Source organism: Astatotilapia calliptera, chromosome 1, assembly GCF_964374335.1.
Source record: "Astatotilapia calliptera chromosome 1, fAstCal68.1, whole genome shotgun sequence".
NCBI classification, from domain to species: domain Eukaryota; kingdom Metazoa; phylum Chordata; class Actinopteri; order Cichliformes; family Cichlidae; genus Astatotilapia; species Astatotilapia calliptera.
In genome coordinates, this window is record NC_137422.1 from 17,657,125 (window position 1) to 17,669,589 (window position 12,465).

At 40.3% G+C, this 12,465-nt stretch overlaps 1 protein-coding gene across 1 annotated transcript in view; it reads left to right on the forward strand.

The window, feature by feature from the left end:
* gpc5a (glypican 5a) overlaps positions 1–12,465 on the forward strand; it is a 141,904-nt gene that overhangs the window by 3,139 nt on the left and 126,300 nt on the right. Inside the window, exon 2 of the mRNA XM_026165737.2 lies at positions 1,153–1,314. Within this exon, the coding sequence (XP_026021522.1) occupies positions 1,153–1,314 (162 nt within the window). The remainder of the gene's footprint in view (positions 1–1,152; positions 1,315–12,465) is intronic.

Here is a 12,465-nt window from a genome sequence, read left to right on the forward strand (position 1 = left end):
TGTGGCCCAGAGTGATGCTGTTGACAGTGAAAGAAGCCATCACAACAAAATAACCCTATCAGAGAGAGAGAGAGAAAAAACTTTAGGATAGGCCAAATCAGCAATCTGGTACATTGATCAGCTCAGAAGCACCAAAAGGCCCAAAAGACCACAGAAGACATCAAAATCACAACCTCTAACAAAGTCAAGGACACTCCCGAGGAGGTAGGCGTATCATCGTCGAGGTCTACAATCAAGACACTCCTTCATGAATGTAAATAGAGAGGGTTTACAACACAGTGAAAACCACTGGTTACTCTCAAGAGCAGGAAGGCAAGATTAGAATTTGCCAGAAAACAACTCAAAGAGGCCACAAATGAAACCAAGATGAACTTGAAGAGTATGGAGAAGGAGAGGAACGGCTCACGATCTAAAACATAACACATTATCTGTCAAACATCATGGTGGCAGTGTTATGGCATAGGCGTGTACAGCTGTCAGTGGAACAGCCACTAGTGATATTGATGATGTGAGTGCTGATAGAAGCAGCAAGATGAATTGTGAAGTGTACAGGGCTTTACTCTCAGCTCAGATTCAGATAAATACTGCGAAACCGATCAAACAGCACTTTGCAGTACAAATGGACAATGACCCAAAGCAAACAGCAAAAACAGCCTAGGAGTTTCTCAAGCTAAAGAAAAGGGAAGGATAAATGGGATATTCTTAAATTGGCAAGTCAGTCACCTGATCTGAACCTGATGCAACATGCTTTTGAGTTAATGAACACAAATTTGAAGGTAGAAAGACTCACAAACAAGCAGCAACTGAAGGTGGCTGCAGTAAAGGCCTTACATGTCCACGAGTTCTAGACTTTAGGCAGACAGTGACCGCAAAGGATTTTCATCAAGTACTAAAAACAGTCCTTATATTTAAAATCGTGCTTGTTTGTCTAATTAAAGTTGAGCCTCTGGAAATAAAAAATGGCTGCAATTCCTGTAATTTATGTCTTACGTCTGTGACCATGTGTTAATAGTAGCGTGGGCTGTCAAATCCCTTAAATCTGAAAGCAAGATGGCAAAAGATTTCAACTTCCCCTCTGTGCGTTTTAGCTTTATCATGTTTTAATCCGTAAAGCTTCAAGCTTCACTAACATGTAGTGTTGATGAATCTTAGGTTCAGACCTTCAGGTGTGTGTTTCCAAGAACTCCACATGTTGCACCAAAAAGATGGAGGAGAGGTACCAGGTGGCAGCCCGGCGAGACATCCAGAACCTTCTCCAGACGTCCAGCTCCAGCCTGAAGTTTCTCATAGCGCGCAACGTGGCCGCTTTTCAAGGTGGGTACTTCTTTCTTTGTGTTCAGTCGTCGTGCTCGTAAGCACGCGCTGAGCTCAAATGTTTATCGTTATAACATGTGCGTAGATGTTTTCTCATGTTTTCAAGCTGAAGTATACTTAAAGGAGTTAAGGTTTGTGAGGGTGCTGTCAAAACAGGGGGTGAGTCAGTTTGCGTGCAGTAAGACTCCACATCAGAGCAGACAGAGAGTTTCTGTCCTCCTTACAGCTACCATGCGATCTTCAGATTAGATATGCCGGTTGTTTCTGTTAGAGCCTAGAGAGGCCGTGTGTAGGGGTGAATATCTGTCAGGTGTGTGTGCCTGGGAATAAATCAAGACTGTTGCATAATCTCGAATTCGGAGTGCTGGCCTTGGTAGTTGTCTCATCATAAATGCATCTTAAAGGAACTGATGTATCCTTCCATCGCTGTGTTGTTTTTCATTCCTCTCCATCCTTTCACTCAACAATGACTTACAGGTAGCAACTTGCCTCGCTCTGCACGCTCTCCTTTTTCTCCCTTCACTCCGGCTGATAGCCGACATACAATGGCTGAATGGGTGTGCAACAAATTTAGAGCTTATGACTTAAATGTACAATTTCAGACATACAATTAAGCCACTTCAGTTTAATGATGTCTCTCAGTTTAAAAAAAAAAAAAAAAGGCGTGCTGTTATCCTCCCCCGACGCTCCAGAGATTTATAGGAGTGACTTGCATGATCACAGTGTTTCAGTCGCGGTTTGCAGGGGCATTGCCCTGTTTTTGTCATCAGATGTTTCTTGTGTCTTTTTCAAGGCTGAAAAGTTGAAAGAAAGTACACACTGTAGCCTTTCTTCAGAAGTTTATGAAGGATGACACATCTGAAACAGTTAAAACTGCTGACACTGGGAAAGTGTAAGGATTGTAGCAGCTGCTTTATACTCCCCGTGGCACTAAAATGTTAAAGTTTCACTCAGTTATGGAGTTTTTAATAACAGTCTCATCAATGTGTTGTACATTTGGTAATCTAGTTAGGAGTTTTAGCTGCAGGAACCTGGGATCAAACTAAAAATGAACCATTGTGTCCATCTTCAGTGTAATAAAGGACATCGGAGCCCTGTGGCACAGAGGGATCACATTAGACATGAATCACACAGACATATTTAGCAGGATCAAGCTATTGCTCTTTTTATGACAAAACAAAAATTGCATTTAGACTCCTGCTTAAATGTCAATCTGTGTATTCTTCCAGAGGTCTCCTTAAAGCCTCTGGACTCCGGGGTCAGCTGTGGTAACCAGTAGCTGCTTGAAAATAAGCAGCACTCTCATAGTTTGGTCTGTGGAAAGGCAGCCAGAGTGAGCTTGTGCCAAACTAAACAGAGATCCCTGTCAACATCAGCTTGCATCAGTCAACAAACAGCGGCGACTGCAGCCAGCATCCAGGCTGAATAATACAAGTGGCAACAGACGTTCAGAATATTAAGAGTCACAGCTGCATTGTTACTGAATATTTCACATATTACACCATTATGCAAAGCTGATGAGCTGTTTGGGTTCTTTATTTGTTTTTATATTTCAGACTAAATCAGGGCTGCCAACAGATGAAGCTGTTTCTTTCATTCTTAATATTCTGATTATCATATCGTTAGCTTCATAGCATAATTGCCTAAGTCATTTGACTAAGTCAATGACTTAGGCAATTATGCTATGAAGCTAACGATATATAGCTTTGAAAACTAAAGTTCATAAAATTAAATGAAAAGAAATGGTTCCCATCAATGTTTCTTCTTAGTAAACGTCATTTAAAATGAACGTTTCTGAATCTCTGACATCTGACAAATCTGTTTATTTCCCGCCAAAAACTGCAGTTCCTTGAGTGGCCACTTGACGCAGGATGTAAAACCGAGTCAATACCAGCAAGTCAAACTCTAGAGGAGAAAAAAATATGCTTATAGTCTGGAACAAATTGTTAACTTCGCTCTTTGTGACAGCTTTAAGGAGAGTGATTTCTTTCTTTCTTTCTATTAATGATGTGCCCATTTCAAACATTAGTACATGTCCATGCTGCAGTATTTTTTGGGCGATTGGCAGGTATGCTTAATAACAGAGAAAAGGAAACAACAACAACAACGGTGTATTAGATGTGTTAGGTGGTTGCTAGGCAAATCCAACTTTTGCAGATATAGATATTACATATTAGATATTCTTGTGAAATTGGTGGAGGGGGAGGTAGAGCGGGTCCTCTAACAACTAATTCCCGGCTCCTCCTTCCATATGTTGAAGCATCCTTGGGCAAGATACTGAAGCCCAAGTGGCCCTGATGCATCCATCTGAGTGTGAGTGTGTGCGTACGAATTTTAGATAAAAGTGCTTAGACATAAATAGACTGAGAGTGAGTAGAAAATTGCTATATAAGTACCAGTCAATTAAATTAAAATGATAAGGTGCATTTATAAGGTGTTATAGGTGCATAAATACTAAAAGCAAGTCAGGCGATTACATTTCCTGTTGACATGTACTCACAGATTCAGACTGAGTTATCAAATTATTAACAAAATTCAACATATTTTCCACTGAAATCACCTAAGTCAGCCTCACTGGGTCAACCCAGAACTAGATCTGCCTGAAAGTAGCTATCGTTGGCCCTATAACAGATCATTGAACCATCCCTTTGTTGGAGTCTGGTTGCACGGCAAGAGGAATACAAAACTGATAAGGATCATGGATTCAGATCAGATCAGGCCTGGATCCATTTTCACTCTGGTGACTGTGCGAGCTCATCCCATCATCATTCATAGCAGCTCACTTTATCCTGACATGATCTTCTCATTTAAAGTATAGATGTAGACTGCTCTGTTACTATAGTTCTTACAACATGTTTTCCTTTACTGCAAGTTGACCTTCATAACATACTTGGAAAGCTGCTGTGAATATTTTTAGTAAGTATAACACACTCATTACATATGCTTACTGTTAGGCTACCAGTAACTCAGTAAAACATCTCTGCCATGACTGTAAGAGAGCCAGTGTCTGATAGTGAAGCCTGATATTAGATCAGGTTATAAATGCATACACTGGAAACCATTAAAACGTTTTTTCTTAGTCTTATTAAGCATTTCTGTCCAGTAATAATGTCAGAAATAATGCAATCCTCTATAAAATAAATAAAATAAAATAAAGAGGTTGTTACAGCCCATTAGTACATTAAACCTTTACTGAATAATTATTGAAAAAACAAAAGGGTCATAAACTTGAGCAAAAACAGCTTTTATTTAAGGGCGGCTCCGCCCCCACAGTCTGTTGCTATCTGGGTAACTGATATCACATCTGTTTCAGTTTCTGTCACTTACGCTTTGTTTACAGCTGAATAATTAGATTTAAAAATCAAATGTAAAATTCTTCATCTAATGAAGATTCTTGATGGGCAAACGATGTCAGCAGACATTATAAAAATATGCTTTTTATTTAACTTTGTTTGATGAAGTGCACCAAGCTAATTAAAAGGACTTTTTTCGTCATTCCTCTTTCTTTAAGGTAAATATCACGGTCAATAAACACGCGTCCATATTCCTCGGTACACTGAATTAAAATGGAGGCTCTGCTCTTTATTTACCAGTTGCCATGGTGAATCCTGGTATCGGCGCTCCAATGATGGTGGCTTCGTTTCTGCGTGCACTTAGATCAGAGTTGATTGAACTAACTCTGATTAGCCTTTCTGGAGCAGGAAGATCAGAGTGGCCGATCTAACAGTCAATGAAGTCAGAGTTTGTTTTTAAAATCTGAGACATTGTTGAAGAGTTTGCCCTTCCTGGAAAAGGGCCCCAATGGTGCGGAAGGAGCTCATGGGCAAACATACATATATAGACAGACAAAGGATTATTTTGTTGTATTCTAGAAAGATATGAACACTAAAAGTCTGAATTATTAGGGGCATGGCAGCTTTAACTGATCGGTAGGTAACGTTTCATCTCTGTCATCATTCTGTTGTAGAGAAAAGAGCTTCAAGGGTTACTCCTAGTAAGGGGTGAAGAGTTAAGCTGATTTGGTGTTGTTCCTGCATCGTCATAATAATGCTAGGATCAACATTCCAACTGACCAATCACATTGCAGTGATTTCATAGCTTTCCAATGTGGGGAAAAAAAGAAAAGAACATTGCCTGCGTTTATATAAAAGTCTGTTACATCACTCCTGCTGGTTTAGTGGTGATGGTTCTTTCTCCGAAGGCAGGGAGTATGTATTTGATTCAGTTTGTTTGTGTGTTTGTTAGCTGTGTAGTGTCCAGAGTTTGTAAGATATCATGTTAAAATTTTGTGTGATGGTAGATACAAATAACAGTTTGTTGAACTTATGGGAAACTCAGGTCTAGATCACACCCTTTGGGGAAGCTGTGCTCTCTGAGTGCTCTTGTTTTTAATAGCATTAGCCAAAGTTTGGCTAATGCTAACTAAATGCTAAGACAACTCCATTGGTCAGTTGCAGTATTGATCCTGAACCAACGTTATTATGATAATTTATGAATGAAACCAACACTTCACTCTTATCGTGCATTGTTTTTAAATACTAAATTTAGCATCCACATTAACAATATAATAATTAATAATTAATAGGTCTACAGACTGGTGGGCGATACCGAGGAAGTTATGTCTGTGTTTTATGTACAGTCTGTGGATCTGAAGTATGTTCAAAACAAAAACCTAAAAACACTGCTCCTATCAAAACATCACTCTCTAAAAGTTACTGTTTACTTAGAAAATAATATCTCATAAATATGAAAGATAACATAACAAGCAATAAAGTGCAAATGATTAAAAAAATGAGACGTTTAGTTCATTGTAACCTAACTTCTTCTCTGAACACCTGTTGAATGTTGTTTGTCTTGTTGTTGAGGTGAACCTGTGCTAATCAGAGCTGATATTTGCTCAAATGTAGACACAGACTTTTTGGCTCACAGCCTTAAGTGTCTGTTTACACACACACACACACACACACACACACACACACACACACACACACACACACCAGAGCCACCCACGTGGCATTGTTCTATTTGGCGTACATGCTTTAAGAGCCTTTGTCACACTGAGAAGACTCACTGTGGCACGATATGTATGGGAAGCACGGAGGGACAGAAATGTCTGGCAGGTTTTTAAGATCTTAACAGAGTGGAAACAGAACTGTTTTGCAGTTCATGTGCAGACATAAAAGAATCCCAAGTCAAGCATTTAATCCGTAGCTCCTATCTGGGGAATGTTCAGTGATGCTGAATTAATATGAATGAATTATTTCTCATTCGTCTTGTGTGAGTGTGGGACTTCTTTCAACTGTCTTTAGGTTATAATGGGAGTAAAGCAAAGAGCCAGCAACCTTATATAGCATCTTTGGGGAAAAAACTACTCTCAATACTTCCTGTGGTGCTGTTCTGCTTCATGTTTATAGTATATAATAAAAAAAAGAAAAAAATGGACAGGCAAGCTTTATCTTCCAGAGCCGGGGGTGGGGGTGTGGAGCAAAAACAACCCTGGTAGACGGAGTCTCCAAATGATTGGCAGCCTGCACTGTAATTTGAGAGACAACAAAGAACATGCAGAGTGTCTAATGCATTACAACCACAGACAGGAAGAAGCACGAGTTAAAACTGGGTCGGCTAATGTGGTCATTTGTTCTGTGCAAAGCCTTCAATTAGGCATCTTTATATGATGCTGCTGAAGGGAGAGGGGGATGAGGAAATTAGAGGAATGTAGCTGGATAAACACTTAGGAGACACCGAGAAATAAAAGGCACCCATAAAATGCTATTTACATTTTTGTTTTTTTCCCCTGGTGAACTCTGGTGTATTTTTATTCTTTAAAAAAATCTTCAAGGGCATCTTTTGTGAGGGGAAAAGAAAACAATTGGTGGTTTAAGACAATGAAAACGAGCTCTTGAGCTGTTAATTGTGAGCAGTGCGTCAAAGCAGAATTCATTCTGCAGGAATGGTTCATTACATTTCTGAAGACAATTTTTTCACAACATTTTAATTCTTAAACAAACCTGACTGCTGCCTGTCAGGTAATTTCACAGCAAAAAAAAAGTTTGCTGAGCAACTAGGAAGTGGAGGAAAAAAACAATAAAGATGGAGTTGACGGCCTTTGAGTTCTCCGCTTTTTTTTCCTCCCCCCCTCTTCCAGCTGCCGGTCTGTCAGCGAGTCTCCCAGGACTGCATGTTTTCATTCAGCGTTGTGAGGTTTTCCTGCGCTTGGTCCACACAACGCACAAATATGCAGCCTGCTGAGCGGCGCTTCAGGGGAGATCTTTTTTCATCTCGCGCAGGTTTGTCTTACATCCATGGCAACCAACCTGTGCAATCCCCAGCTCCCCGTGGGGATGGAGTCACATAAACCTCAAACAAAACCCACTATGAATCAGCTGTTGAGATGCTTGAGAAGAGTTTCTGAGTCGGGTTGCTCAAATCATAGCAAAGCAGTCTGAGATAGCAGATGAGAGCAATGCTCTCCTCCAGGAGAAGCGTTTGATTTTCTTTCTTTGGGGCATTTGAAAAGTGGAGTATTGTATCGCGCCTGCTGGAGAACTGTTTGTGTAAAAAATATCATCAGGAATTTGTAATGACTCCCTGCTGGTCTAGCAGACAGTTGTAGTTCCTCTAGAGTTCAATTTATGTGTGTGCTGATGACACACTACTGTACATGTGTGAGTGCAGCTACATCACAGAGGTTGGCCTACAAATGATAATGGTGGCACTTTGTACTTGTGAACGATCAAAAGATTCGTTTGTTTTGTTCTGAGGAGCATGCTTTTTCTTTCATTTGATCCGCATCTGTCTGTTAAATATGAAGCTACAGCTGCTAGGTATGCTGTTACTGCAGTGTCTTCGGGTGCCTGCTGACCGTGGCAGAGGATGAGGGCCCTGCTGGGCTTAATGTGGCTCTCTGTTGGCAGGCCGTAGGGAGCAGACAGCTCGTCTATCTGCACAGAGTGCCTGTTGCCAGGTGGAGGCAGAACTCAAAGTTTCTGGTGTAAAAGGTCTGTGGGATACTCTTTTCATGTGATATTTGATGGGGTTTCTTTCTGCTACTCTTGTTCCTGGTGAACTCTGCCATCAGTTCTGGCCAAATTGTCAACCAATCAGCATTTGATGCACAGCTGAGCTACATGCTCTTGGATTTTTTTTGGACCGCACAGGGGCATATAGGCTGAATAGGGAGACATCTCCAAAAATGGACACAGAGTTGTGTCATATTTCAGTCTCATTTTGTCTGTTTTTGGTTTCTGTTTTTATTGTTTTTCTGTTTTTACTAAGGCTGTGCAATATGAGGTTAAATACAGATGATGATGTAAAATCCTATAATTCATGGTGTTGCAAAATACAGTGTACAGTAGTTTTTTTTGGTTTGTTTTTTTTCCATCCCTTGAATGACTGTTTGCAGTCTTACAAAGTACTACATGCACTTTTTAAGACTGCGAGACAGAACTGCATAGCATCAAACAGGAGAAGGTCCAGCCATGATAATTTTGGGAGATTGTTTCTACCTCTGTAGCACAAATTCGGGTTGGTCACGAAAACGTCTGACACACCCCAGAAAACTATACTTTGCAAATTATGACGTTTACCGGTCGGCATAAGTCGAGGCTCACACGCCAAAAACTGCTTCTACCACCTACACACGAATCATGTGAAAGCGCATGCAGTGAGTTCACCAATGAAAAGCACAAAAGGACCTTCAGGTAAATAAAGCCCAGAGTCAAATGTTAGAATTGCAGCTATAGTTTTTAAATAAAGCAATAAGTTTTATTTTAACCCTGGAATCTATTGTTTACGTAGCCCACACTACTGCTCACTGCTGCTGTAACCAAAACTTTATATATTGTTATTTCTGTTAAATATTGCTGCCTCTACAAGGCGAATCATCTCACTCTTCATGATAGTGTTGTACCTGAATAGGGTTGTATGTCGCTGTTAAATGCAATATAATTTTTGAGAGCTTCTCAAGACAACAGGAACTTTGGTACATTAAACACACGAGATAAAATGGGGTAATCAGAGAGCATAAGATACGTTAATAAGCACATTTGAGCCAGGTTGGCAGTTTTGCTTGTGCTTTCCATCTTTATACTGTAGTGGTTTATATAGAAGTGAAAGATCCCTGGTTTGATCCCTGGAGGAAATACGAATCCCTTTGGTGTTGCATGAAGAAATGAGAGAAGGAGAAAATCAAACATGTGGAGTCTCCTGCTTTAGCAACCTCATATAATCTTATATATTATAATCTTTTCCAGTCATTATTCTCAGCTAATGCCTCTTTACCTTCCTGATTGTAGCTGAACTGTCTCCTGTATGTCTTTAGCTCAGAAATGATCTCCTTTCTCCATGCAAACAGTCATTAAAGTGGTTTTTACTGTCTCTTCTGACTGTAGAGAAGTCCTAACTAGAAAAACAGCAAGTTTATTTATGACAATAGTACATTTACCGAGATCTAAAGATAGAGAGTCTGTATTTCACAATAACAAAAATCAAAATTTAAACAGCATGAATGAATAAATATGGACTGCAGCTGGTAAATCAAGGAAGGGGAAAAGGCCATATTTCATCTTCCAGCTTTAATGAATGCTACATGACCACTTGATAAGACAGCTGAGATCGGCTGTTGTAAATTTACATCAATGTTTGTGGCGTGAAGCTGTTGTGACCATTAACACTCTGTGGCTTGTGGTCTTCCTTCCAGGCAGTGTGTCATTTTGGTTTCCAGGCTGGGTAAAAAAACGAGACACAGGAATCCAGCAGACATAGTCAGTCAGCCTTTGCTTCTAATTGCAAGCTACTATTTTGTCAGGAACTCCACTGGTGCTGATGAATGCAGCATTAAATAGGCAGGGCTGGCTGCTGGTATCGCTGAAGTGGAAAGCTAGCCTGTTGTTCTCAGGACTTGCAATTTGCTCTCATAAATACTAATTGTGTTTCTGTTTACCAGCTTTTAAAGGATCCACTGCCCATCCTTTGCTCTTTGAATTGATAAAAGGAACACAGCTGAATGGCAGCGGCCCCACAGCTTGACTGAGAGGAGACCGCGGTCAGCTGTCAAATTAGTTAAATGTGCTCTGTGCCAAACAAGGAGCTCTTAGTAGGAGGGAAGTAAGGTTGCTTTTAATCGCTTCCAATTACACATTATATTTGTAACTTGGGGGGTTTAATTTTGATTTTTGAAGTACAATTTCAGTGTATAAATTCTGTTCAAGTAAAGTAAAATTATTACTCAGTTGGGTAACACTTTTGGAAACTACAAGATCCTGAGCTTGATTTGGATAAAAAGAGTATTTTTCATTTTTAATGTGATTGAAAAATTACATTTCAGTTTGGTGAATCTAAGGAAGGTAAAGTAAGAAGTCAGGAATGCTAAGGTCCCGATTGCACCGGCCTAGAGACCCATCTGCAAGCCACCGGTCATCAAGGAAGAATGTGTATTCTCTAACTGGTTGGTGAGTGAATTGATTGCTTTAGTCCAAGTCATGCAGGGCTAGAGACTGGTCAGTGGTGACAGGTTGATAGGGGAAAACGTGCTTCCGCCAACCAGTTTCCAAATGGTTGCTGTTTTAGTGTCTTTGCCACTGATATCAACTGGTGACAGCCAGCAATTACTTGGCAACTGGGAATATTCATTTTTCCTTAGCAACTGGAGTTTTCGAGGGGGATCCTGCTTCAATCTGTAGTTTTCTAACTCATGCAGTGTGCCTATAAATATTGATTTTACAGAAAAATGAGAAAAATTCATCCACATTAATCATCCCTATTTTGAGAAGAATAAAATCTCAGTAAGGTGATTTTTGTTTACATATTCTCTGGTATGTTTAGATGTGATTCAATCCTGGATATCTGCCTCTAGCTGTTGTGCTTTTCCTCCCTTAGTTTGGCTCGTTTTGTATGTTATTATTGAATTCATGAAGGTAATTAGCAGTCTGTGACTTTTTCCTCTAATGTACTTGGCTGTTGCAAGCCCATAAGAGTTCATAAGCTCCTCCAAAAACCCCTTGAGGTGAGTTTAATTTACCAACCGAGCAGCTTCCCTTGGGCCTCAGGCCCTGGGGAGCTCCACGCCCCATTTTCTTTTATCAAGCGTGTTTGGGCCTTAAGGCAGGTGCTGCATTATTATTTGTTCCCTGTCTTGTATAGCAATCTAGTTGAAATATAAAATGGTGCTGGACATTTCCATCTTTAGAGCCCCCGAGCTAGTAATGCAAAACAAAACGCAGCTTGTATTTATTATCAGAGGGTCAGCTAAGGTCCAAATCTCTAATGGCTTTTTCATAAATCCTTATTTTATTAATTTATTTTGTCTTGTAGGTGAAGCCAGTGGGGTCGAGGTTAACTCATTGCAATTACTGCTCTTTCCAGTGCTCCTTTGTAATCAGATTGTAGTTTGCCAGGCTGCACTTGTTATGATGGTAATAAAACACAACTGCATCACTTACGTAAATCGCTTTTTCCACCTCAGCCTGTTTCTCAGTAGCATTTTAAATCTACACTACGACGCATGAACAGTTCTACCTCAAAATACCCAATGAACTCTTTAAGATTAAATGGTTCTTTATTTAATAGGTGTATAGAAAGCGCTCGTCTGTGCTGCTGACTTGTTGCTTCAGGAGTCTTAATCTTGCGTAGGCACTCTTCTTCTGTGATGATATTCCTTTGTGATTGCCGGGGCAAAGAGGTGCAGAGCCAGAGCAGCCAGCACACTGAACTAACGGCTCCTTTTCCATCCACATTTCTCGAAGAATTTCTCAGTAATTTCTTACCAAGGTCAGATATTGCGCTGCGACCAGCTCCGGGCTGCACTGCATCAGCGACTACAGTAACACAGTGTTTGCTTCCAGTAAAGTTTCTATGTTGGTCACAAATTGGCTGCCGGCCTCAGTCAGGGAGAAATATGCTGCTTTTTATAGGAGCCTGCGTTTTAGGATCTTTTGTCTTGGAAATGAACATTCCTCATGTTGCTTTCAAAAACACCAGGCTGCCTCAGATAGAAGCTGCCTTTTTGTTTTCTTCACGTCAGAAACCGTGTTGGCTATTAAACAGCACTTGGAGCTGCAGAATAAAAGGGGAGATTTCCATCTGGCTTTTATATTGTGGTGATATTTAACCAACACCCTCAATTTTGAAGGTCTTGGAGATGCATGTGCTATT